This window comes from Acanthopagrus latus, chromosome 3, assembly GCF_904848185.1.
Source record: "Acanthopagrus latus isolate v.2019 chromosome 3, fAcaLat1.1, whole genome shotgun sequence".
NCBI lineage: Eukaryota > Metazoa > Chordata > Actinopteri > Spariformes > Sparidae > Acanthopagrus > Acanthopagrus latus.
Genome location: NC_051041.1, coordinates 1853353 through 1881324, shown reverse-complemented (window position 1 = coordinate 1881324; position 27972 = coordinate 1853353). Strand labels below are relative to the sequence as shown.

Genomic DNA, 27972 nt, shown 5'->3' with positions numbered 1-27972 from the left:
ATATATATATATATAATATATATATACATATATATATACACACACACACACACACACACACACACATGTATGTATATACTGTATATCTGAAGTGGGCGCAGCAGCTGAGAGAGTGACCTCTCTGTGGGTTTTGACACTTTGTTGTTCTTGTTGGTCTTTGCAGGATTTCCCTTCTATCAGCTCCTCATTCTGCTGTTGTCTAACTTTGTGTTAACTCTTTCAAGAGTGAACATTTGCAGGATTAAAACTTGTTTTTCATGTCGACTGATGTCCCCAGAGGACCTGCTGGTGGAGGTCACTGACTCAGTGAACCTGCAGAACAGAAATAAACAGTAAAAGCAAACTGCAGCGGTCTGTGGCGACTCGCTCTTCCTCCTCAGTGCTTCGGACTAAGTGAGCTCTTTACAGCTGGTTATCTCAGCAGCTGCAGATTGTCTCTGCACCAGATAAAACCCATCAGCTCGGCTCTTTATGGTCCTTTTAGAGCTGTTGACAGAGACGCTAATGGAGCTGTTCTGGTGTCCATCTGATGGGACAGCTGGGACTGATCCAAGGTCACCTCACTCATCTGATAACAGCATGAAGTGTGCACAAGTCTTTATAGTGTCCCCTCACCAGGAATAATAAAAAAGAGTAATCATTGTCCTCGTCTCTGCTTTTCACTGCGTCTGATTGACCTTAAAGTTCCTCTGACAGTTGAGCACAGACGGGCTGTAAACATCTGGTTGGTGTCAGACTGAAGGAGAGTCGTCCGAGTCGTCCTCTGATCTGTTGTCAGACTTGAGATCAGCAGCCGGAGATTCAATCTCCTCCTCAGCTGGACTGAGATCAGTGTCTGCTGGAGACGGAGGACTCACTGAAGAGAGAGAGCGAGAGAGAGAGAGAATATAAATGAAGGAAGAGAAACAGGTGGACTGAAACAGTGACAGATGTTTTCTAGGAGATTATATTAAGACCATCGAAGGAAAACTAAAGTGAGACTTACAAACCAAAAACAGTAAAAGTACTGAAACGGTGAAAGTATTGGACTAATGAACTTTAAATCCTGAAACCAGGAAACACAAAGCCTTGAAACTATGAAAACTAATGTTTGATAAGAAGGGAAACTCAAGTTGGACCTAAAGGAAAGGAAAACCAATTCTGTATGAACTCAAAAGGTCTCTTCACACCGCTGCACAGAAACCTCCCCGACAGCCGCCACGCTTGTATTTCCAGGTGTGGGATGAATTTTGCCTTCAGTATTTATCAGACACCAGATGATGACAAATAAACGAAGATCCTGTCAGCTATTAGACGTTTGGACTTGAATCCCCAATATGTAATATGAAATATCGAACCGTAGGCGGGGAGGGACTTGGTTCGCTCCCGCTCGTCTTCATTCGCAGAAGGAAGACTGGCTGAACTCTTCAGAGACGACCACTGTCGGCCACCGGCGCCGGGTTCAACCGCTGCACCTGGTGTCTCGAACGCATCGCCATCCAGAGGAAACTCGACTGCAGGCGGAGAAGAACATACTGATATATCTACATCCACATCTCTAAACAGTCTGGATCATTAGTTTGATGCAAAACTGAGACTGGAAGTGCTAAAAATAAAATGAAGCTTACAACATAAAACAATGAATTCATCAGAAACATGAACGAATGTGCTGGAAAGATGTTTCGACTGACTTGGTGACAGTTTCAGTGAGTGAATCGTCTTTTACCACATGAATCCTCCTGATTTGGAAAACACTCTTAGTCTGTTCATCTTTGGTCTCATTTGAATGTTTAATTCAGGAAATGAAGTGACGCAGGATTAAATAAGCTTGAATAAACTCTGTACAGTTTGTCAGCGTGCAGCGTGTAATAAACGCCTCTGCAAACATGTCAAAGAGCTTTTCTTCTTGTCTCTTTGATTTTAAAAACACATGTTTTTACAGAAGACAACCTGCCTTTCTGATTACAGAGAAGAATCGCTGCTTTAAGGAAAAATACTGAGTTCCGGTAAGCGTTAATTACACAAGTCGGGTGTTACTTGGACATATCAAGTGCAGGCTAGGACCTTTTGCTTCAGCATACTGTGTGTGGAGGCGTCAGATATGGCCTCCAGAGCATTCATTAAAGAAGATGTCACCTGATAAATTGAGTGTTATATTTTCAGCTATGCTCCGATGACGCAGCACTGAGTCATGCAACCTTCATCATTGAGAGAGAAATATCCCAGCGACCAAAAAGTCTGTCTGTCATCGTCCTGCAGGTGCTTTTAGATTCCCTGAGATAGACAGATATAGTCTAATGCAAACAGCCTGTGAGAGTCACAGCAGAGCTGCAGTTGGTCAAATCAAGCTATGGATGTTGCAGTTATACTGAATTATGAGCATCTCAACCACCAGAACACCCCAGAAATAACACATTTTACTACTGGACTATCAGAAAACTGACTTTGTTGTCCATTTCTTTCAATGATCACTGAATTCTTTAACCTGTAACCTGTTCTTTAAACAGTACCAACATCAGACTGTTAGTGTGAATGCCTTGTTTATGAATGTAAACAGATACTGACTGTCCTGTGGAGACGGGGGTGCTGCAGGGTTGCTGCTCGTGCTCTCTCTCTCCTGTTCTGACGGCGCCCTCTTCAGGCGAGGAGCAGGAAGTGGTCCTTTGGTGACTGCTGGAGCCTCAGGAGAGTCATCTGACAGAGATCAATAACGCCATTAGCTTTTATTTCATATCAACACAAAGACTGTATGAATTATACCACTATTTGTGGTGTGCAGAAGAAGATCACGTCTCTCTGTTGCTCCACACCTGACATGAAAACTCTGACAGTGAACTGGTTCGATCTGTCGTGTTCCTGTTTCATCACCTACCAGTTATGTACGAGCTGCTCGGTCTGGGACTGGTTGGACTGGTTGGACTGGAGGGGCTGAGAGGTCCGGAGGAGCGAGGCCCCAGCTGGGGTTTGGTGGCCTGGACAGGAGGTTTGGGTGTGACAGTGGGTGGTTTGGACCTGGGAGCTGGTTCTGGTCTGGACTCATCAGCGTCTGCTGGAGCAACAGGAGGGACGTCTGACTTGGCTGCAGGAAAAAAAAAGAAAGTTAGGAGTCAAAATAACACGCTCTTATTTTGGAAGAGCTACTACTTCCTGATGACACCACTGAAGTTTAATTACTGTAAACTAAATCACACACTGTGAGAACATGGAGTCATGTTTCCAGACATGCTGTACATGATGAGGGTGAATCATTTAATCCAACACAGGAAACATGATAAAAAAACTCACCTTTGTCACCGTCCAGCTTCTCCTGCACGGAGAGCAACTCAGACTGAAAACAGAGACAAAGAGCTTTTATCATGATAAAGGTAATGCTGAGTGTAGGACATGTAGCACCACCACCTGCAGCTGGAGCAGACCACACACACACACACACACACACACATGCTGCCAGACATGTTGATCCATGAGCTCCACCCACCTTCTTTACAGCCATTCTCTCCTGCCTGGCCTTCATCTCAGCCATCAGGTCCATGCCCATCACAGGAACACCAATATGGCGGGGGATGTGGGGGTTCTCCTTCTTCTCCACATTCTCCTCCTCTTTCTCCTCCTCAGCAGGTTCAGCGGCGGTTGGAGGGGCCTCCATCTCAGAATCTGTCTGGTCTGTGGACGGAGCCTTGTGGAGCTCCTGATGGGGCTCCGCTACAGTGGCAGGGTTTCTGGCAGGTGGAGAAGGTGGTGTCTCTGGTGTTTCCTCAGTCACTGGGCTGATAGAAGAAGACGGTGACGGAGTGGAGGAGGAAGCAGGCGCAGGTGGAGTGATGGAGGAAGCTCCATGGCTCTTCTCTGAGCGGGACGTCCGAGATTTGATGAGGTTAAAGAAGCCGCTCTTCCTGGATTCACGTTTTTTATCTGCTCCGTCCGGCGGGCTGGAGGATGGACCTCTCACTGACGGAAGTCTGGAGGAGATTGAACATAATGACAGGATCAGAAAACTTCATGCTCACATGAAGCCTTAAAAGCTAACATGAGAAAGCATCTGGTTGGCTGACGATACACGCCTGTACAGCTCTTAAAATTAAATTGATTATTTATTCAACATGGGTGTAAAAAGATGGGTGGATGAATCCTGAGATACTCTGTCTTTTATCTTTTTGTGTGCACGTCAAAATCTAGAAACAAACTAAAGAAAACAGTGATGTCACTTTAAAGACTCTCACTTGAAGCTGAGTTTAATGACTTTCTTGGAGAAGAAGTCCTCCAGGCCCTCATCCAGCTTTCCCATGATGCTGTTCTGCTCCGCCTCTTGTGGCGCCGGGCCGCGGGAGGCTGCCCGCTGAAAGAACCGAAAACAGAAACAGCAAGAAGAAACTCAATTACATTTAATTGCATTTTAGTTTTTAGTGAGTAATCTGAACAGAGGAAATGATAACGACCACCACTGAAGAATAACATGCACCATCTTTATCATTTGTAATCCGATCTACTCACAATACCATCAAGTTCAAGATCATGAGTATTTTATGATGCGGATGTTTTAAAATAAATTCTGATGGCACAACTGAACATGTTTGTGTTCGTCCTGAACCGAAGAAACAAGCAAACAGAAAGATAAACCAAAGCAACATGGAGTCCTACAGGTGGTCGGCTGGGTTTCGTCCTCTTCTTGGGTTTCGGTCGACATTTGGTGCGATGCTCCAGCGTCACGTGCTCCACCGGCGGCAGCTCGCCCAAACAGACAGACTTCGAGTCCGGTGAAGGAGGAGGAGGTGGGAGGTCTCCGTAGTAAGCAGACATCCTGTCCAATGGCTGCGGAGGAGGAGAAGGAAGAGGAGGGTCCTCGACGTGGATAGGAACCTCCTCAAGAGCCTTGTCCAGGTCAAACTCCATCTCTGTTAGGCAAACAGAAGACAACGCCATGACAGACAGTTACAAATGGATCCCATCAAGCAAAACCTGATCATGGAGTCAAGACACACAGGACAAACAAAGGAACCTAACACAAGATTTCTAAAGGCTGACAATATTGCACTGCAGTTAGCTTGAGCAGCGTTCTTACAGACAGATTATGAAAATAAGTTCATGGCTCACCAAACGCCACAGAGACCGGACGCAGCATCCGGACCAGAATACTCTTCCTCTTGGATTTAGCAGTCATCTGAGGAGGAAACACAGGTTTTTGATTCTTTGACAAAGTACATTTTCCAGATGGGAGGAGACGTGATGGCTTTACAGTTCTCATTTCAGCATTAATGTGTGCTAAACGTTTCCCACCATGCAGGTGTCCATTTCCTCCAGCTCATGTTTCTGGTCCTGGTCGTGGTTCTCTGGCTGCAGGACCACCTCATCCAGAACCTCCGTCTCCATGTGGGGCTCGTGACGCAGCAGAGGCTGAGACTTCCTGATCAGATGGTCAGCCTGGAGACAAAAGGAAGAAGGAGGAAGGGATGACTAGACAGAAAACAGTCAAACAGACAACAAGACAGATATGAAGAGGAGAACACAAACCAGAGTGTGCTGTGATCTGGACAGAGACTCCAGGATGTCGTCCACGATACGATCAGACAGCAGTGACGCCATGCTCAGCTTCACTTCACTGTTTCACACAGAGGAAACAACATGCACATGAAGAGAAAAACAGTTTTCAAAATCTACATCTGACTGAGATGACAAACTACATAAATGTTTTGTTAGACGGCACTGGTTTGTTTGTTGTGATTTCAGTGTTAATAAGAGGTGGATCCACGGCCAAGAAAACTGTAGGACCCAACCAGAACCAAACCACGTCTCAGACCCTGGTTCTGACTCTACTGTCTCCCTCTGCTGTGAGTCAGAAACTGGTTTAACAGCTTCAACACAGATGGCAGCGTAACGTTGAACGATAACAGTTGCTCTTCCAGGACTCTAAGATTTATTATGTCTCACTTTTCAAGACAGAAGTTACAAAATGCTTCACAATAAGAAGTTTTAAATATCAGACAAATACGCTGATAACAAGAAAGGTCAAAGGACAGAATTTACAGTACAGAAAAACCTTAACTACAAATATAGATAAGCCATTGAAGTTTATGGATACGTGTCAAATTAAGTTGCATTTTACAAATTTGGTGGAAACACAGATCCAATCTGTGTAAACATGAATTCGTGTCATCATTAAGAAAAGATATTTAGTCTAGCTCTTTAAAAATTCCTAACCAACAAGCAGCTGGACTGACATGTTTTTGTTAAGACGTTTACATTTTAATCAGATGTTTTCCAGCTGCAAAACATAACAGATTAAAATTTGTGATGACTTAAAACAGAAGTTTTAACCACTTTCTCAGTTCTGTTGCAACCACACAGATTGCAGCTGATGCTCCCACTGGAGTTAAGACCACCACAAAAGGTTTTTGTGTTAAAGATGTTTCACTCTTTCCTACATTCACTTTGTACAATGAGGATCAGCACACGGGGACCTCACAGAAAATCCATTTGTTACAGAAGCACATGACCAATATCTGGTGAGAAAACTTGCGTTTATCACCTTGAAATCACACGTCAGCTGCAGTAACTCTGAACACTGGCCCTGTTCTCCTGGAAATACCAGTCATGGACTCTCTGATCACCGTAACATAAATAACCAAAGACCTGACGGAGCTGAAGCTAAGCTATGCTAACACACGAGGCAGATCAGACCTGATCTTGTTGATGATGTCGACCCCGGACTGCTCCAGCAGTGTGGTGGTGATGAAGCTGCGAGGGATGGTCATCCTCCCCGCTCCGGCCTTCAGCAGCTCCTGGCGAAGGCTGCTCCTCTTCATCACATGAGGACAGAGACCTTCAGCAGCGTCCACCATGGACACCAGCATCGTCTGGGGAGTTAATACAGTTTAAACTCCACATCACAGTCAGGTTTGAATTCACGGTGTCTGGAGAATCACACATAGCTGCAGAAGAGTCACGCTGGACTGAGCGCAGTACCTGCAGCTGTTCGTCCATCACTCTGGCAACCTCTCCGGCCATCGACTCCAGTTTGTCCTGAATGGCTCCCACACAAGCTCCCTTGGACCCTCCACTCCTCAGGTGGTACAGGTTGGGGAGCAGCTGGAGGGAAGAGAGAGGTAGAGAGCTCATTGGAAAGGTTGAAAAATCTGTTTTTCTACTTGTATGTGTGCCTAAACCACCAGATGCACATGACATGACAGGATCTGTTTTCAGTGTCTCAGACCAGGAGAGAAGATTGAAGTGATATTTCTGTAAGTCAAGTCTTCTTACTGTCTTCGAGTTCCTGGCATCTTTCATGAGGTTCTCTGCCACCTTCATGTCCTCCTGGACCGAGCTGGTCTCTGTGAACCTCAGAGAGTTCAGGTGGTCCTGCACCTTCACACACATCATGTCCATCATCTGCAACACAGGGAGGTCAGAGGTCAGTCAGCAGCCAAATAATGTAAAATACACAATATTCGTTTGTTGGATATATTAATGTGAGATCTACGTAAAGCAATGAAGAGACGGTTCAATCTGCCGCTATTTTCAAATTCCAGTTGAAGTTGTTTCCATCTTCCACGTCAGCTCAGCCTTGAAATGCTTTAAGAAACCTTTTCTAATGTGTGTGTGTGTGTGTGTGTGTGTGTGTGTGTGTGTTGCAGTGCCTGCCTGCTGCGTGGTGGTGGTGACTATTCCCTGCTGCAGCCGGTACGCCTGCTCCTGCAGGTATTTTCGCGTCTCATGGTTCCTCAGCAGGTACTGCTCCATCTGCATCATAAAACACAACACCAACAAATTCAAGTTCCATTTTTTACTTCTCAGTACCATAGAGGAGAATACAAACAGTGCTAATTTATACTGATCCATATTCAAAAAACACAGACAACAACCTTCAGGAGGGCGTCCTCTGTCTTCTCTGGGCTCGCCTTCAGAGCCTGAGCAGCATCCATGATGGGAATAGGCATGAAACGAATCGTGTAGTTCCTGATTGGGACAGAAAAAGAAAATAAACATGATTTTCCATTGTCAGGTCACTGCTTACAGTGGCCTTGACCCTGGCAGCTTCATACTCACTTCTCCAGAGCAGCTGCGACGTCCTGAAGACCCTGAGGACTGATGTTGTTTCTGTCCCACACTACTGTCCTGAAGACAGACACACAAACCAGAGAGACGAAAAGACAAACAGTTCATTTGAATGAAAAATCTGCTGATAGGATCAGTTATTTATTCATGCTGAACGAACGTCACATCAGTGTTTAGTGTTTTTTCCTCTCTTGTTTTTTTCTAAGAGTTACCTATAGACACATAACTTTTATGATTGAAACAATGCAGGAGGATCTTGTTTTCTTGCACACCTGAGTTTGGTGTTGATCTGCAGGGCCTTGGCCAGCATCTTGGCCCCCATGTCTCCCATGGCATTCCCACTGATGTCCAGTTTGGTCAGAGAGGTGTTGCTGCCCAGAGCGTTGAGGACGATGGAGAGGTCGGACTTCAGCTTGGAGTCGGCCAGGGACAGAGAGGTCAGCGGCTGCAGGGGAGAAGATTTTACATTTACATTATTTAGTGGAAAATAAAATGATGATGTTTCAGAGGTAACAAAAAAAAGAGGAAACACAAAGACAGGGATCCAAGACACAATCTAATTACAAAAAGCACCTTAACATGATGTGATGATTAAAGTTTCACTCACTGATTCCTCCTCTTGGATCATGTGAACCAGGTTGTCCAGGACTGGAGCCACATTCCTGTGGAAAGATGAATAAATAATAATAACTAACTAATAAATAAATACCAACTCTTTCATTAATAAAACATCACCCACTTGGACTTGATGTTGTTGAAGTTCTTGCCCAGTGAAAGGTGTCTGATGGATCGGTTCTTGGCCAGCCAGACCAGCAGGGTGGTCAGATCCATGTCAAGACCTGAACACAAGCAGCACAGAAACATGAACAGGGGCACAATCTAAAGTCAGTCCTGTGAAATCATACATGCTCCAGATCTCAGATGTCCTCACTGTTGTCAGAGATGTCCAGGCTGGAGATGTTGGGAATCTCAGCGATACAACCCTCCAGGATCTGAGAGCCCGCGGAACGCAGCTGAGAGCAGGAGAGAGTCAGATCTTCATATAAATACAGTCTGTCAGTGTTTCTGTTTGTTTTCAGCTTATTCACGGCCTCCTGCATGTTCTACCATTGTATGAATCTGAACAGTGACACAGTGGGTGAGGTTTTACCTCACAGCAGCTGAGATCCAGAGACACATCACTGAGGTTCGGGTTGCAGCCGAGTCCCAACAACAGAGATCTGCAGAGAGCAAAGACACCTCAGACTGTCAGTCAGTTTCATAACAACTTAATGAAAGTAGGTTCATTTATCAAGCTTGATATCTGATTTTTATAAAACTAAACAGTAAAACAGGAAACAAAATACTGTCTGGTTTGGATTACAGGAAGTCAACTGATAAAAACTAAAACGTTCTCTGTGAAATCAGGACTCCGTGGATATTTTCTTACTTCAGAGCGTCCACCGGCAGTTTGGTTCCCGACAGACTGACTGAGCTCAGAGCCTGAGAGCAGCTGAAGAACTGCTTAAAGGACGAAGGGATTTCTTTACACTTCCTGTGTGAAGGTGAAGAGAGACATGAGACAAAATCAGTACTGTGGAGTTCAGTTAGCAGTGACATCTATCGAATGTTGGAGAAGCTCTTAAAGACATTTCTTACACTTCCTGACAGTCTAATGTCAGTAGTGGTCTGTGATAATATTGGATAAGTTCATACGTTGGTGTGAGTTGAATATCTGACCTGTGAGAGAAGACGGTCTTTGACATGTTGAGGACAGACAGATGCTTCAAAGATCCTCTGAGCAGAGATGCACACACCTAAAAAACCCACAAAACTGAATTTTAGCAACAGAGACCGAAACTGCACAAAAACTCCACTAAACTCAACTTGACCTCTTACAGCACATGTGTCAAACTGATCCAGTAAAGGGCCGCTGTGGCTGCAGGTTTTCATTCCAACCAAGTAAGAACACACCTGATTTGGATCAGGTGTGTTCTTACTTGGTTGGAATGAAAACCAAGTAAGAACACACCTGATTTGGATCAGGTGTGTTCTTACTTGGTTGGAATGAAAACCTGCAGCCACAGCGGCCCTTTACTGGATCAGTTTGACACCACTGTCTTACAGAATGCTTTAACCACAGTTAGCAGGAACATAAATATGGGATTATTTACTTCTATTCTAATTTGCATATTTTGTGTTTTTACTTCAGTCTTTATTTGTATCCGAGTATAAGGTTGTGTGTGTTTGTGCTGCTTTTACCAGCTCCAGAGAGCAGTCGCTGCTGGACAGATCCAGAGTCTCCAGACAGTTTGGGTGACTCAGGAAACTGTGCAGGTTCTGTGCAGGAAACACAAAACACATTAGACTTCTAGACAAACAAACTCAACACATCAGTTTGTCTCGACGTTGGATATGACAGAACAAGGGAAGGTGGCTCTCACCGGCAGGTCGTCTCCTCTGAGCGAGTTTCCTGACAGGTCGAGGTGTGTGAGGGTGGAGGCCACAGCCGGGTTGGCACAGAGAGCCTGACAGAGGCTGTTCACACCTGCAAGAAACAACAAACATATACTCATGAAATATAATTCAGAACAGGAATAGAGTTTACATCTTTGTGCTTCTGTGTGTTCACCTTTAGGAGACATGGAGGTCCTGGACAGGTTCAGGTGCTTCAGACCCATGGGCAGTTTTGCCAGTTGAGCACTCAGAGCAGAAACACCTGGAGAAAGCAACACACATCCAGTCACTGATGTTACTGGACTTCAGAGAGCTCCAACACGGCCACTAGAGGGCGCAAGACGTCACCTAAACGCCCAAACTGAGAAGCTCTCTGTTTCAGAAAGCCAAACTTAAAAAGTTATAGCTCATTTTTAATGCAAATTCAAGAAAATCAATTATATTTGATTATAAATCAATCTGTCTTATCAAGGAGAAAGTCTTCTTTTAAACACGTACTGAAACCTGTCTACTTAATATAAACAACCAACAGGATGTGTGTGTGTGTGTGTGTGTGTGTGTGTGTGTGTGTGTGTGTGTGTGTGTGTGTGTGTGTGTGTGTGCGCGTGTGCACGTCTCTCGACCTTTGTCCTCCAGTGAGTTGTTGCTCAGGTTGAGTGTGTGCAGCGTGGAGGCCGGGTTGTGTGACAGAGCGCCGGCCAGCTTCTGAGCGAAGTCACTGAAGAAGAGCGAGAGCAGAAACAAACCGTCAGCGAGCAACTTCAGCTGATTCATCACACACTTGATAAGATCTCAGCTCTCATCACATAGAGTCAACAAACTAACACACATGCACGCACACACACACACACACACACACACACACACACACTTGATTCCTCAATGGACTTTGGATCACAAACAATCTACTCTCTTATTTGTACAAGGAAGCAGATAAAGAGAAATAAAATAATAAAAGTGTTAATCAGCACTGATAAGCTGACTGTTAACACAAACAAACAGGATGCGTGTTCTGTTATCTGACCTTCTGAGCCCAGCGTTGTCCAGAACCAGCTCCTCCAGCCGGCTGGATCGAGACACCACTCGGAGGACCTGGTCACACACATCTGTCGGCTGGAAGGTGGAAACAGACACACACACACACACTTTTTATTTAATATTAATCAGTGACATTTTATAGAAGAAAAAAAAGTCATTGGGTTATTTCTCATCCTGTCTGCCCATAACAAATGTTTCTACTGTCACATTTAGGTCATTAATCTTGGACAAACACCAGACAACAAGGTCGACAGCTGTTTTTTGTTGAATCAACATTACCAGTTTGTAGTCTTTGGTGGAGAGTTTGTTGAACCACTGGTTGTGCTCTAGAACCGCAATGATCGCCACCAGATCCCTGAAGGGGAAACAAAACAAAAAAACATGCGGTGAAAATGAAAATAAATCTAATTTATGAGACAAAGTGTTTGATTTGGTTGCATGTGTTCACAAAAACAGAGAGCGAGAGCAGCTCATGTACCTGTTCTCCAGGTGCACAAAGTCCTGCAGGTTGAGCTCTCTGGTGTCCTGGGTGAGATAGATGGTGTCGACATCCTGAAGGAGGAGAAGACGACAGCAAGAACAGGTGAGATGAGAGGATAACTTCATAACGTAGTGATCAGGTACACAAAGCTTAACTCAACAGCATCAGAAAAGTCAAAACAAAGACAACAGAAAAACAATAAATCCATTTTGAAGCAGAAGAAAGAGGCATAAACTAAGCAGATGAAGAGGAAGGAACAACAGAAAAAGGCAGAAAACACAGGACAAAGGACATGAAAACAACAGAAAATATAAATTAAATAAAGATCAGCAAGCAAAAAAGATGATTTCAGTGTAAAGTACCGACCCACTGGACTTCTTCTCTGTATGGCAGTCCCAGGTAATCACACACACACCAGTACTGATGAGAGAAACCACCTGCAACAAGTCATGATACCGTTTAGCACAGATACTTTCAATTTAACTGGATGTTTTTTTCACATTTTGCTGCTGATTTACCGCACGGGCCCAGATCCGTCGACCCCTTTTCGTCCCAGATGGCCTGGAGAGCTGCCATCCTCTCTGGAGGCTTCAGACTCAACTTCTTCATCACCTTTCTTCCTTACAGAGAGATGGAGGGGAGGAGAAGGAGGGATGAAGAAATAAAGACAAACACTGACAGCCCCTGAGGTTCTCCCTGTCTCGGTGCTGGTACCTACACAGGTGAGCTGGCGGGACGGATCCGGTGCAGACAGCTGCCGATGTGAGCGATCACCTCGTCCACTTCCTCCACTGAGCTCAGCCGGAGGTTCCACGGTCCGCGCTCATACTCCACCACCAGCTGCAGGGGGCGACACACACAGCATTATAACATGGAGAGTCAGAGTGCTGCTGAGGGGATCACAGCTGGCTGTGATGTCTTTAAGATTCGGTTTCAATGAAATAGATCAAACAGGTGAGAAGTCGGAGTAAAACAGACAGACAGAGATTCAAGTTCACACACTGGGAGGATTTTGTTTGTGTGTGTGTGTTCTCCCAAAACTCTTGTGTACAAGTTTATCCAATAAATCAATCTTCATTATCCTCCTTATCCTCCCTGACATGTTGGTGGTGTTGAAACACAGCAGTGGTTTTGTTGTTGTTGTGTTATGTGTGTAACTTTTAAGCTTCAGTCCAGATGTGGTCAGCTGTGTTTGTGTGTGTGTGTGTGTGTACCTGAGTGGGCTTGTTGCTGCTGATTCCCTGGATGTCCAAGTAGCTGAAGGAGTGCTCGACCTACAATAAGCAAGAGGAGACAGATTATGGAACGCGGCAGTAAAAATACGTCAAGTTAATCCTGTATTTTGACATTTTATTTACCGAGGCATTAAAAGGGCAACATGGTGAGGTTTGGGAAAAGACAAAAACAGCCTGCTGGCTTTTTAGTGTTTGTTGCTTCAAAAGATCACAAGTGGAAAGTCATGCGTCCCAGAGGAGAACTTTACTTCCCACAATGGGAACACTTCTCAGGAAAGAAAACTAAAACTGGTGAACTTATTCTTCATGAGAACTGGAGGATTTTTTTCTCCAGGAAATGTTTACAACACACAGACAGAAAAATCTCTTTCATTATGTGGGTGTAGAGAGATGTGGGTGAGGCACACACACTCTGAGGTGTTGTCATTCATACGTTGAGCTTCTGAGACACAACTTTTGATTCATTTTTGGGGGTTCAGAGATAAAAGTACAGGAAGAAAAGAAAGTACAGGAAGAAAAGAAAAGCTGGGAGGAGAGAGAGAGAGAAGGATGACATGTGATGTAGATTAGATTGTATTTGAGTCCACAGCTGGTTTTCAGAACAACAACTGAATTTAACAGATGGGCCTAAAGGTCGCAGCCAACCAAGACTGCTCTGTTAGCACATGTGATTGGTCGCAGACTCTGACGTGCACTTTACAGTATGTGCATCCACTTGTACTTCGTGCACTTCTGGTCTGAAGTTCTGAGTTTCACTGAAGAGAAATCTCGGTGCAACAGCATAATAGTGTTTCCTTAACTGATTAATTTTCATCATTGATTGTTTAGTCTATAAAATGTCCAAAGAAATGTGTCATCACAGTTCCTCAGAGTCCTTAGTGACGTCTTTAAAGTGCTTCTACTGTCCAACAAACAGTCTAAAACCCAGAGACTCTTCATTACTGTCATAAATGACAAAGACAAGCAGCTCGATTGATGAACTGGAACGCCGACTGTGAGCCAGACCTGATAAACCAACATCAGTGTTGGACCTCACTGATGTTCTGGTGCCAGGTCCAACATCTGGTGGAAAGTCTGAAACTAGCAGAGCTGAGGCTTTTACAGCAGCAGATTAATGACCGTGATTTAAGAATGAGGTGTTCAACTATCACATGCGGCTGGAATGTTCAGGTGTCCACATACTTTTGGCCATTTTGTGGATCGAGCAGACATACAGTATATAGCTTTTACTGAACTGCATTCACTATGGCCAGAACTGACAGTTACAGGATAAAAGGTAAATGCATAAATGCTGTGCAACACATAAACAAGTGTCGTGGAGTCAGCAACATGCTAACACAGTAAAGATGTGGGGACGAGACACGTGCAGACTGAAATTAATTCACAAGTATTTCATTGAGAAATGTGAATTGAACTTTACTGGACTGTAGGAGGAACAACGTGTTGTGTCTCCTTCCTCAAATCAGTCTCACTTCACACCAACGTCTTTGCTGAATAGAGCTAAACTAAAGTTCAGGTTACTGTCACACAGGAGTAAAGAAACCAGAAGTTAAACATATTTGAGAAGCTGCAATTAGAGAATTTGGACATTTGTTCCTCAAGAATTACTCAAACTGACTCGACTGATTCTCCCCTCGATAGTGGACATCTGATCAAATCATCACAGCAGCTATATTGCTAAAAGAGCCAGCAGCCAGCTCGCTAAGCACTGACTGGGCTGACTCTCGTCAAGCTCCAACTTGTTTTGGAGTTTAGCAGCTTAAGATGAGATAATTACCTGTGTCACAATGTCCCATTAGAAACCAGCCTTTCTTAATGGAGCATTCACTTCAAAAGCTTTGATGTCTCAATCTCTCAAATGCTCCTCAGTTAAAGACAACTACTGTGATGTACATGGAACTGCACAGTCTTTAAATCTAATTTATCAAAAACAGTGATACATACACTGATATAAGGCTGATGAAGCTGGACAAAGACCGGGGAAAAGAAAAAAATCACCGAGACTATAGGAATGTAAAAACACAAGCTCCAAATAGTCTGCAGAACAAATGTCTGGAGCCGAGTCACAACCTCACACACATTTCCCTTTGAATCCAGAGAGAGAGAGAGAAAGTAAAAATAAAAGTGGATTCTTAACTCGCTGCCAAGAGAGCAAGTGGAGGGAGGAAGGGAGGATGGGAAACAAAGACAGGGAGGGAGAGAGAGGCAGAGGGGGGAGACGGCGAATAGGGAGTTATTAAAAAGAAAGTGAAAGATGGAAAAAGAGTGTGGGCTAAAATTAAAAGAGGCACAGGACAAGGAAACAGAAGAAGAGAGATACTATAAAACTGGCAGAAAGAGGAGATGGAGGAGGACGGAGGTATAAATCTAGACTTTTATTTCAGAGAGTTACACAAAAGGGGAAATTAATAAGAAAAGTTGCGGCAAAGTTACAAAGGAAGAGAAGTAAAGGCAGCAAAAGCAAGAAACATAAAGTAAGAGGAAGCGGGAGGGCGAGGGGCACAGAGAAGCAGTGCCCCCTCCCCTCTTTTCCTTGCCAGCTGTTAAATTCCTCCATTGTCTTTTTTTCTCCCTCTGCTGCCTCTCTCTGCCGGGACACCGAGGAACAAACCACCCTCTGTTTCACTCTCACACACACACACACACACACACACACACACACACACAGTTAGAAAAACCACTGGCCCACTCTGGAACAACAGATCAGGGGTCAGCTGGCACATTTTAGTTATCTGAGTTTCATGTTGCTGTTTTTAGCTTAATTATCTGCGATATATATGTATCATCAAACTATTTTAAACATACAGTAAGTTTGTAAACATTAGAAACTGCAATTTTTAACAGTTTAAGTTCATCAATTACTTCTAAAGAACCAATCACAGAGTTAGTTTAGGTTAGAGACAGCTTGAGTTTACCCCAAAACAAACAGTCAGTCTGAACAGCAGTAGATATCAACGAGGCTGTTGGTATCAGATCTGAATGATCCAATCACTGGTGAACAGCTTTAAGCCCGTCAATTCACACCGGGCATCTCTTGTGATCAGAGCTCACTTTCCTGCAGAAGCAGCATTTCGCTATGTTTAGAAAGTTTCTCCTAATGCAGCAAGTCTTAAAATAGAGTGTTTTTTAAAGGGAGTCTGGGACTTTCTCCTCAGCCGTCAAAGCCTTTATTTGTTACTGTTTCACTGTATTTATAACATTTGACATAATTACAGTTTGGACTGAAACTGACCACAGAAATAAACAAGTTAACTGATTTCACATATCTCTGCAATCAAAAACTTGTTTTGTGGAAGAGTCCTGCTTCAAACTCAGAACCAATCAGAACTACAGTCAGATCAATGAGACCATCGATCAGTTCCACCTTTACAGAAAACTTCAAATATCATGTCAAGCTTCAGCAGGATGGGAAATTTCAACCTCCTCCACAACATTCAGTTTCAGTTTGAACAAACTCTTGAGCTCAATTTCACTCTGATTCACACTCATCTCACCACCATTAAAACAGCTGCTGAGAAAAAGGACAGAGCATGAATATCTTAACCCTGTTCAACCCTGAGTTCACTTCTCTTTTAATAATACAGGAGTCCAGTGACACTTTCTGAAGCTTAAAACGGGGAAGGTCACAAGTTCAGGCTTCAGTCTAAACGTAAAAAGGATTTTATGAGAAAATTAAGTACTGTCTTGTACAAAATAGTTAAAAGTTACTCCAGAGTGTTTCAATTGTAGCTCTTTGTTTCTATTAACTTTAAAAAGATAGACTGTCATGTTGTTTTTTCTCTCCGTCCATCGCCCTCCAGGTTGAACTTTTCTTCCTCTCACTGTTTTCCTTTCCCACAGGCTGTGTTCTCACAGCTGCATTGTGGGTAAAACTATCAGATGTCTCCATATGGTGGGATGGTGGAGAGCATGAGCACGAGGGAGAGAGGAGGGAGGGGAAAGAGAAGCAACATTATACAGTCAGATAAATGGAGAACTGGGAAGAAGAGGTGGAAGATTAATACAGATGTTTCACTAAAGAACGACTGTGAGGAATGAAAGCTTTGGTAAAAAGGACCGTAAGAAGTTAAAATGCAGACAATCAAAGAGAGGTAGAAGGTTAAATATGTTCTAAGTCTGCTGATATTTGGTCTGCAACACAGACAGAGTCAGGTGTCAGGACTTGTTGTGGCCTCTATGAAGAATTTAAAACAAAAACAGAGAAAAAAAACATCTGTGGAGGAACAAGCAGCAGCATGTCTGAATGACCAAACAAGAAACAATCCTCAAGAAGCAGAGAGGAGAAAGAGGAGAAGGGGGAGGAAGACAAGGAGGGAATGATAACTGATAAGGAGTGATTTCTACATTATTACATGAGAACACAATCACACTCTTTATTCTATTCTATTCATTTTGTTCTGAACACACCTGTAGTTCCATGACTGCATCTTACAGACTGGATGTGAATGATTTCCCACTTCCATCACCTGCACTCAGACCACAGCTAACTTCAAACCTTCATTTTGATCTCAGCTACACACCTGTAAGGATTCACGGCTGCATCTTGGACGATGCAACGGTACTGGGTTGACAAAAATCTATCCACAGACAGACGGATATATCAAAACCTTGGAAAATATTTCTGTGGTAGCTCCCGATTCAAAAGGCGTCGCCAGCACCACTTTTGCCATGATGACACACACACATGCACAGATTTACTAACCTTGGAAGGGACCCGTGCTGTCAGCAGATAGGCTCGATGTGATGCCAAGGCCTGAGGATAGAAACAGAGACAAATGAGACAGACCGTTGACTGAGACTTGGAGTTGAGTCACAAATTTTAGGAGTTAAGTGTTGAAGACATTATCCTGTCGACCCATGGACCCTGAAGACTATTTATTTTTACATAGAGACTGAACAGCGTTGATGTCAGAGGATCCTACATGCCACAATATAAAACTAAATAAAAGAAGTTCACTAGCAGAACAGAGCAGCTGGCCGAGGCCTCTGGAGAGGGTTTTGTCTCACAGTGGGATGATACTATATATCATCTCTCACCACGTGTTGAACTTCTGTCCTGGCAGACTCTGACTGCACATTTTAGCCACTCGCTCAACCAATGCCAGTCTGTCTCGAGAAAATTCACGCAGCCTTTGTTGAGTTATGGCCTGTAATGTTGCGGATGAAATGATCCATGTCAGCAGATTTTCACTGCAGCCAGACTTTAAGGAGGAGAGAGAGCGCGAGAGAGGGATGGAGGTAAAGCGAGCAGCGGTTGACAGGAGGCCGAGCCAGCTGTGGTGTGTACAGTAACCATCAACAGCAGAGAGGTTACACCAGGTCACATCGACAGGTCAGACACCAGCCAATAAGATACGAGCTCCTCTCTGACACGACCGTGGTGATCTGTGTTGAGTTTATGAAGTCTAGAAACATCCTGGTTCAGATGTTTTAAAGATGTGACACCGGACTGATTCATGTGAGTGAGCAGGTGAGTCCAAACAGGCCGAGATGGGACTCGGTGAGATCTCTGGACCATGATGCACTGCTGGCAGCGTCTGATGTTACATGATGAAAAATGCAGATTTCCTTGATAGAGGCGATGTAATAATCATGCTGGACATCATGAACTGCAGGATTACAGAGGTGATGTGTTTGTTGTGTCACCTCGAGGTTTCTGAAGACACTCTCTAAAGCTGGAACTTCAGGTTTACTGCTCATCAACATGTTTGTCAAATGTTTGTGCTAGAAGTAAATATTTCAGAAAAAAGGGTGCAGAGCTTACAGCAACCATCATGATAAATCAAGGTAGTTAAATGCAGACAGTAAAACAGATGATAATAAAACAGCAGCAGGTTGTGAAGATGTTTTGCTGATAAAACAGAAATTTTATAAACTACAAAATTAATTCTTGGCAGAAATGCTACAGAATTATTTTCCATGTGAAGCAGCCGTGTGTTTACTTGTCTTTACTGTTTATCACCATGTTGATGCAAGCGGTTCTTTGTTTGCTTCTTCACGTGTATTAAAGGTCAGTGTCAGAGATGAAGCTACAAGTCGTATCATCCTCTGGGCCTTAGACAGAACATTACTTTACCAAACTCCAACAATTAATCAGAAGTAATTAGGGCTGGGGCAACTTAACACCCTCATCAAATACTGACACTTGTTGATTTGCATGTACTGTGTACATCAGTGTAACAAAGTATGGCTTTGGTCAAAACTCAGATGACCCCAGAGAAGAAGCTGCAGTTTAGTGTTGCCCGTGATCACCCAAAGTGTGGGACTATTTTAAACTCAACAACGTGTAGCTCGATAAGCTCTGCAGATTGGAAATGGTTTATCATCACAGCAGTACAACTGCTCTGCATGGACAACGACACAAAAGCATCCTGGAGTGTTTTGTTTAAGACATCAATGTTTGCAGACAGCCCTGTCCTGTGTTTCTCTCAGAGCAGAGAAATCATGAAGTGTTCGACATAACAAAGTGTTTCTGAGTTTCTTCACTGTCCCAATGTTAAAACTAATTTCTGCACTGCTGCTGTTCTGGTAGTGTAACGTTAGACCTGTTTGCAGCTTCTCTGTTTTACACGATTGAGAATTGAATGTTTTTGGCTTTTTGTCGGTTTGTGGGACAAAAAACAAGCCACACGGCCTCAAATTCAACTTGTGTAATGGGTGTTTACAGTCAGGGTTTGCCTTTGACTTTCTTTTTCGTCTGTTTGCCTTCCTTCGACAGACTCTCTGGTTTGTTGTTTCTTGTGATGTGGTTCAGGAAACAATCTGTGTTTGATTTTGCTTTAAACAAATGAAAACAAATGTGCCTGACACAGCACCATGAAGCATTTAGAGAGTTTTGCCTCATTTCAAGAAATTACAGCATAGGTTTTTATAATCTGCTGGTCTACAGCTGTGGAATGTGGTGTGTGTGTGTGTGTGTGTGTGTGTGTGTGTGTGTGTGTGTGTGTGTGTGTGTGTGTGTGTGTGTGTGTGTGTGTGTGTGTGTGTCCCAACACCCCATGGCTGTGAGTGGGTTCAGTCAAGTCCTGACAGGAGTTGGAGTCTCTGCAGAGTCGTGGTATTTGTGGTCAAAGGAAGATAAATGTGAAACAAGATGAAATATAAAATAAGTGTAATGCTCCTCCTGGTGTGAAGATGTCAGGATGGTTGTGCGTGCTGTAAACAGAGGGTCATCTTTAAGGCTTTTCGTGAAGTTTTAGTTTTTCCCCCCCACACACACACACACAGAGCTGAGGTGAGTTCACATACCTGCAGTTACATGAAACCAAATACCCTGCCACAGAGACACCCAGCTCTTTCTCAACCTCTGCCTCTGCATCAGGCCCAGTGTTTCTCAACAACTCATACAGGAGATACACACATACAGTCAAATGTACCTGTAACGTTGTCTTTAAATTACAGTAAAACTTTGTTCCTCGCAGGACGATTCCTGGCAGGTCCTGACCAGTCAAGAGATCAGTCTAAATTTACACATCACTTCCTGATTTCAGTGCAGCTTGTCTTAGTCAGGGAGTCTATGATCGTGTTCATGATTCACACACAGAGGAACACTCAGGATAGATGAAGCTGTGGCATTATTTAGAGGTTTGGCTGACAAAGAGGAAGTCCCCAGAGTGGTTGAGATAACCTTCTGTACTGCAGATCTGTCAGGTCCTTAATACAATAAAGAAATCTTCATCACGTTCCAAAGTATCATGTGGTTTTAACTTTCTGGCGACTGTCTGGGGAAGTCTCTCTCCTGTTTCAACTTGACAATGCCCCGACGCACCAAGCCAGCTTCATACAAAATTGTGTTGAAGAACTGGACTGGCCTGAACAGAAACCTGACCTCAGCTCCATCCAACACCGTCAGGATGAACCAGGGGCCAGTTTCTTCAACATCTCCTAAGATTTGAACAATGCAAGACACACCGTCAAAACTGGGTGCACCTGTACAGTTGTGATTTAATGAACAACATAAGAATTAATCGATTACTCGTTGTAGCTCGAGTGAAGACATTGCTGATCCCGTGCCTCAGTTAGTCTATTAGTGGTGCTTCATCTTTGTACAGCTGCAGAGGAAAACAGGGAAGCAGTGGTCTGACACACGGACAGACACCGACCATCAGATCATGACTCACAGCAGCAGCACATCTCAGACTGAGCTACTGCAGCCACAGTCATTCAAAGTATTTAACAACCACATGCTGCCGTTCTGCAGGTTCACCAGAAACTCAGCAGAAGTCACAGGGAACACATCACAACAGAGAGTCCGATCAATACTGATTCAGTACAAGTCAGAACGCTTTTACATCCTGCAAGAAGTGGTCAGGAATGTTTTTAACGAGTTGCCACTGTGGTCAAACACAGCAGAAGAACTTGAAAAGTCTTAAAGATGTGTCTAGTGTAACATTTTCATTCATGTGTGCAGTGAGCCAGCAGGAAGACAATTAACTGAGTCAGGGAAGAATGTGTATTTCAACAAGAGCAGGGGTGTCAGCAAAGGGTGCTGTTACATTACAGTGTGTTGGCCAATCACACACATGCAAGTACATGTAAATACCTTGAAGTGAGTACAGAGTAGCCGTGTGCTGATTCTGAGATCACTGTGTTAGCAATGAGACTGACAAAAAAACCCCTGCTGCAGTGGTAAACAGGAGGACTGTATATTCTGTCCTGAGGTGTCTGGTGTGTTTGATCCACCTTCACTTCCTGGTACATTTTTATCTTTCAGCCTGTACTTGTAGCAACACGCCCACACCTACGCAGCTCCTTAAATTTCTTTCCCTCAAGGAGCAATGAAATTATTCATTCATGACCAACTTTGATGAAGCTGAGCGGTTAAACTACAGGCTGATCATTTTTCAAAAAGGCTTCTCAGAGAGGAAAACATTTCAGGGAGCTGTAAACAAGTTTAATGTTGTCTGGACTGACTAATAAACCTTTAAAAGGAGTTAACAAACAGTTTACATACATGTCAAGCCCTGCAATTTTAACATTTAGGCGAAACACAAAACTGTACAGAAGTGAACAGATGTCACTTACCAGCACTCTGTTCTCCACTTTGTCACCTTTGACCTCCAGCTGGACTTTGTGCCTCAGGATCAGCTTCACCCGGCGACCCACCGCCTCCCGCACGCTCTCTACAACAGACAGGAGGTGGGAACAAGGTTACACGACACCTGACAATGAACACCACCGCAGCTGGAAGGATCAAATCACCATTAAAGAGGAAATGATGTGACGTGTTGCCACATTTACTACGCTTATCAATACAAATCTATAGAAACCACCAACTTTTTCAGATGTGGAATTATTCCTTGTATTATTTTTGGAGAAGGACAAGTCACAGTAGGTTGGACAAAGACAACAAACACGTTGAAGTCAAGGCCCCGGGTTTGTTGATATCTTTTCATCCATCTCGCTTTTTAATAGAGAAACTGAAGTACAAGATATTAAAACTGTACAACTGCTCCCCATCAGTACCAGATCCCTGTCAGCTGATCAAAAGAGTGCATGTGCAGCTCACAGCTGAGATGAGAAAGAAGCGTAACCATCTCCAGAAAGACACTGTGTGTTTAATTCAAAACATTATGGATGAAGACTTTTTAAAATAAGTTTAACTTCTTCTGGATGTCGACTGAGGAGCTCTGTTCTACTTTACTCTGTTTTTCCAGCGTGTTTATGATGATGAACATGACAAACAAGAGGAATAAAACAGAAGACAAATATGTAGTCTAGTGTTTCAACACTATTTCAGAACAGTAGGTCATCATCACAAACAGTACTGTACGAGAAAAAACAACGTTTAATTCAACAGTAGTATCAATTCTCCTTAATATCCCTGGAGGTGCAATGACAGGGGCCATTAAAACACTCCAGATGCTGAATATTCCACTTTACAGTACATGGAGAGTGTTCAAGCAGTCAGACGGGGAAGAGGAACAGACTTTATGAGGAACCTGACGCAGGTCGTTACTGTGAAGTAATTAGTCGGCTGGGAACTCCTTGTTTTTACATGAGTGTGTTGGATGGAGCAAGCGGTCCATGTGGTTCTGATCAGCCTGCACGCTGCTGTAATGTTTTCATCCTCCTCATGACCTCATCATGTGTCTGGGCACAGCGAGGAGGAGGAGGAGGAGGAGGAGGGCGGCATGATGTCATGAAGGCGGGCCAAGCTCTCGTACACATTAATACTCTCTTTCTGCTGTCCACACACACTCTCACACTGTGTTTCTATATTTTCACCCTCACTCTGCCTCCTCCTCCATCGTAACGCCTTCTAGCTGCCTGTCTCTCCCTCTCTTTGTTCTTTAAGCCTCATAACTGACTTCTTCACCCTCCTCGTTCTCCATCAGTCCCTGGATTTTCCCACAGCTTCAAAATGAAAAAACAGCTGAGGTTCTTCAGACCTCCTCCTGACCTTTAGCTCTTTAGCTGCAGTAATAGATGTTCAGTGATAGATCTGGGACTAATGCATGGATCTTGCTCTAAAAAGACCAAAAATCAGGCGTATTTAGGCGTCTTCATAGATCTAAATCAGTACACTTTGATGCAGATCCTAATAAAAAGTCGGGAGTCTTTTTTTCAGCTGCTGTATGGTAACGAAAAGGGATAGAAACCTGCAACTAGCACCAACAGCTGAGATGATGGTGATTCATAGATACAGCAACATTTTGAACATGTATTTCATAGTTTAAATTAATCCAAACAGATTAATGAACAGATTGACGGATCCAGATCAGCAGGGAGAGAAAAGGAGACGACACTCTGCAGATGAAAGCTTGAAAACTTTTTGAATCTTAAACCAAACAACATCTACTTAAATCATGGTTAAGACATTATGGGTGGTTTCAAATATACATCTGCTGAGTCTGACATTGGATTAGGATTGATGGAATTAAAGAGGACTGAAGTATGCACTCTTCCTAAAGCCAACCATGAAACCCTCAAATGTCTTTCTTAGTCCACAGCTAAAAGACATTCAGTTTCATGTCACTGAGGAGGAAAGAAACCAGAAAACATTCACATTGAAGGAGATGGAATCAGAGAATTTGGACTTCATCAACAATTGATAACCGATCAAATAATCATTGCAACTCTCCAGTCAACAAATTCAATATTAATCAGATGATGGCGACTGATGATCGACTCACTGTTCTTTGGCATCAGCGTGAGTTGCGTCAGTCCCTTCAGTCAATATCTGCCAAAGGTCAGACTCAAAGGCACACCTCTCTCTGACAGTCTTCACTTTCATTCCCCGCTCAGCCTCTGATAACCTTTGAAAGTGCTGCTGATGAGCAGCATCAGGTCGGTCCGACCTATTAAAACCAACCGCGGGAGCTGGCAACAAAAAGCCCCATTCATCAGTCAGTCCAGTGACATACAGCGTGAGATTGGGCTGTAGACACCGTTAACAGAGAGCACGGGGTTTGTGAGTCAGCCTCACCACCAACCAGCTCCGGGTTTCTTTTTTGATTCATAATGACAGTATGATAACAAGAGCAGCAGTCCTGGGATTCATCTCTTACTTCCAAAGATCTCAAGGAATTAAAAAGTCTTCAAACTACAAGACCTTTGTTATATATGTTGCTGAGTTTCATACATACATTATCCCAAATGTTTGCAACACGTTTAGTCCAGAGAAATCCACAAGTTTACTCGCCTGTCGTTACTTCCAGGGATGTCAGCAACATGACTGAACTTCAGGTGACAAAGACGTTGTTTGCGAATGTTTGTAGCCGGGTCATGTCAGGTACATTTCCCGTCCAGCTGCAGTCAGCAGCCAACATTACAGAACATAAACACCCGAATCACTGCTGCAGTCAGGTTGATAAACAGGAGCGAACATAAATCCACTTTTTAATCCCTAAAGTTAAAAGATCATCTAAAATCAAATTAAACTGGTTCATCTGTTCTTTTTCTGATTGCATCAGTTTCTAAACCTGTTAGTTATAATATACCATGTTTTACAAGCACTTTGAATTGCATTATGATTTGTTTGAAGAGGGGTTTGATTGATTGATTGATTGATTGATTGATTGATTGGCTGATTATTACTTTGTGTGTTATAGAATGTTTTTAGGGTGCTAAACAGATGTATAACCTCACAGCCTTTACATACTGTTGTCATTTGTACAATTTGGTCCATTAAAGTACTCAAATATCAAGACACTGGACGTCGGCCCGAAACACCAGATGCCAACGGCTTCAGTCCAAAAATATCACCGTCCAGAAGTCAATGTAGGTCAAACTCCAACTCGCCTCAACTCACCGAGTCTGCACAGATTATTTCTTTATAGCAGCCGGTGGCTTGTCAGATTTAAAGTCAACAGTTGAGACCACTTTCTCCAGGCTAATTGCAGTGATTTGCAGCTCTTTTTCCTCTCTGACACTCAGTCATCCAGGCAGGCTGTGTTGATAATATCTCACAATCCAAAGGAATTTCACAGGACACACCCCACAGCCTCCACAGCCTCCCCTCTCCCCCACTGCAGATAAGGAAGTGGCAGTGGAGGAGAGACTCTCAGGTAGCCAGCCGAGCCCTCAGGGCAGGAAAACAACATATTCTACTGAAAATACGTCTAAATATTGAACTGTGACAGATACACCGTGTTATACAAGTTAAATCAGAAGTATACTCCCGTTACAGTCACATACATGCATGTGTTATTGGACTTATTTTTTTTTTTTTACTTTTTTCAATACCACAAAGAGAAACTAGATTAACTAGTAATATATGAACACTTTATGGTATATTAACCTCCCCAGTGAGTCTTATTTCCCACACTATCCCCACTATGCTGCCTCATGTTGGCATGTCTGTGGATAAAATGAAATGAAACCCTCTTTATTATAATCCTGATGTGATTTGAGGTTAAATGACTCAGTTAAACCTGATGCAAGGTGATTTATCAACGAGTTTATCTCGTGGTTTCAGACACTTACAGACGCTTTAACAGGATAAATCAGTGAGCTAACTTTTCAGCGCTGTTAACCGAGTTGCTCCGTGTGAGAGAGTTAGCTAAAGTTAAGCTAACCTCGACCGTTGGTAACCGTTAGCCCGCTGACGTGAACGTTCTCTTACCGAGCAGCTCGTTGGGAATGTCCGTCTTCTCCTCCATGTCTTCCGCCGAGGTAAACACCGGGGTGCAGTCCGGTGGGGAGGACAGGAGAAGCGGCTGCTCAACCAGGAGGATGCGACCAGAAGCAGTCAAGGTGTAGTCCCGTGTTTTGTTTTGTTTTTTCTTCTTCTTCTTCCTCAGTTAGCGTCGGTTACCTGTCGACACCCTGCTGACCGAGCGGTGACCATCCTACATGTCGGTAACGTTACACACACGCGCGCACACGTTACTCCCGCGCTCCACGGGCCGTGAGTGACAGGAGGAGCGCGGACTGTTATCAGAGCTGAAATCAGGATGAAACATGGATCCAAAGGCGAGGACGGTCGGTGTGTGTGTGTGTGTGTGTGTGTGTGTGACACAACATTTCTTCACTTACACACACTTCAGTGATCCCTCCTCTGCTTCGCTCCACAGGTCCGGAGAAGTTTGTTGAGCCAAGTTTACCTGGGAGAACTGCGCCACCTGGTGGCCATTTACGTGTACAGGAACGTACTGTATGTTAAAACACAGTGACAAATCACCACACCGCGTCCAGGTCATGTGACCTATTAACTCCAAATCAGTGCCGAATTATCTTCCTATGATTGTCGAATGAGGCATGTCTCTTAAAATTTGATCTGACTGCTTAACATGTTTTTTTATAAAAATTTTGAATTAAAAAGCAGCATTTTTGTCATTAGGTTCCATGTATACTCAGCAGTTTTTTCAATAACTTCCAGGTCATGTGACCCATCGACTCAAAATCAGTGCCGAACTGTCTTCCTGTACTGGTTGGATGAGACACACCTCTTGACATTTGATTTTTACAACTCACTCTGTTTTTGTTTGATTTTTAATGAAAAATCTGCATTTGATTTCATTAGAATCCATTTATACTCAGCAGTTTGTTCAAGAGCTTCCAGCTCATGAGACTTATTAACGCCAAATTAATGCCGAATTATCTTCCTATGATTGTTGAATGAGACGTGCCTCTTTCCATTTAACTTTACTTCTTATTCTCCTTTTTATTGTATTTTTAATGAAAAAGCTGCATTTTGGTCATTAGATTTCATGTATGCTCACGATTTTTTTCAATACTGTCCAGATGATGTGACCCACTGACTCAAAATCAGTGCCGAATTATCTTTCTATACTTGTTGAATGAGACACACCTCTTTATATTTGATGTTGTAACTTATTCTTTTTATTGTATTTTTAATGAAAAAGCAGCATTTCTCTCATTAAGTTCCATGTGTACTTAACAATTTGTTCAATAGCTTCCAATAGCTCACCTGAGATATTAACTCCAAATTAATGCCGAATTATCTTCCTATGATTGTTGAATGAGACACACCTCTTAATTTTACATTTTAATTGAAAAAGCAGCATTTTTGACCAAAAATCAATGCTGAATAATCTTCCTATACTGCTAGAATGAGACTCGCCTCTTTACAAGTGATTTGACTGCTTTATATACTTTATATTCATATTATGAATGAAGAATGAACATTGCTGTTATTAGGTTCCATATATACTCTACAGTTTCTTCAGTAGCTTGCAATCAAAATCAGTGCTGAAATGTCTTCCTGTACTGGTTCGATTTTGTGTGAGTGGTGTTAAATAAATAAACTCTGCTTGATTTGATTCAGTCGGCAGTAAACTAAGAAGTTCT

General features: G+C 43.3%; 1 protein-coding gene and 1 long non-coding RNA gene across 5 annotated transcripts; one reads left to right on the top strand and one right to left on the bottom strand.

The window, feature by feature from the left end:
• Nucleotides 1-12: 12 nt before the first annotated feature.
• Nucleotides 13-26580, bottom strand: LOC119016714 (F-actin-uncapping protein LRRC16A). Of its 4 annotated transcripts, XM_037092876.1 has the most exons (38): nt 26285-26580; nt 22243-22340; nt 17921-17971; nt 13198-13257; nt 12702-12823; nt 12502-12599; nt 12350-12420; nt 11981-12054; nt 11782-11857; nt 11489-11577; nt 11088-11182; nt 10640-10726; nt 10452-10555; nt 10270-10347; nt 9748-9824; nt 9458-9562; nt 9179-9248; nt 8960-9041; nt 8768-8867; nt 8636-8690; nt 8301-8473; nt 8020-8088; nt 7836-7929; nt 7615-7713; nt 7234-7362; nt 6940-7062; nt 6655-6830; nt 5488-5575; nt 5254-5397; nt 5071-5137; nt 4618-4871; nt 4200-4315; nt 3458-3938; nt 3265-3307; nt 2852-3058; nt 2545-2673; nt 1338-1493; nt 13-856 (listed from the first exon to the last, which is right to left on the bottom strand). In XM_037092876.1, exons 1-38 carry the CDS (start codon nt 26319-26321, stop codon nt 732-734), a joined length of 4302 nt encoding a protein of 1433 aa, XP_036948771.1. In that variant the 5' UTR covers nt 26322-26580; the 3' UTR covers nt 13-731. The 4 variants fall into 4 exon arrangements, with proteins under 4 accessions (XP_036948771.1, XP_036948772.1, XP_036948773.1 ...); XM_037092877.1 differs by lacking the exons at nt 17921-17971; nt 22243-22340; nt 26285-26580 and adding an exon at nt 17626-17652; XM_037092878.1 differs by lacking the exons at nt 13198-13257; nt 17921-17971; nt 22243-22340; nt 26285-26580 and having other exon boundaries at nt 12698-12812.
• Nucleotides 10352-10998, top strand: LOC119016716. The gene is made up of 2 exons (XR_005074243.1): nt 10352-10493; nt 10646-10998. It is a non-coding gene; the product is annotated as an uncharacterized LOC119016716 (long non-coding RNA).
• Nucleotides 26581-27972: the final 1392 nt, after the last annotated feature.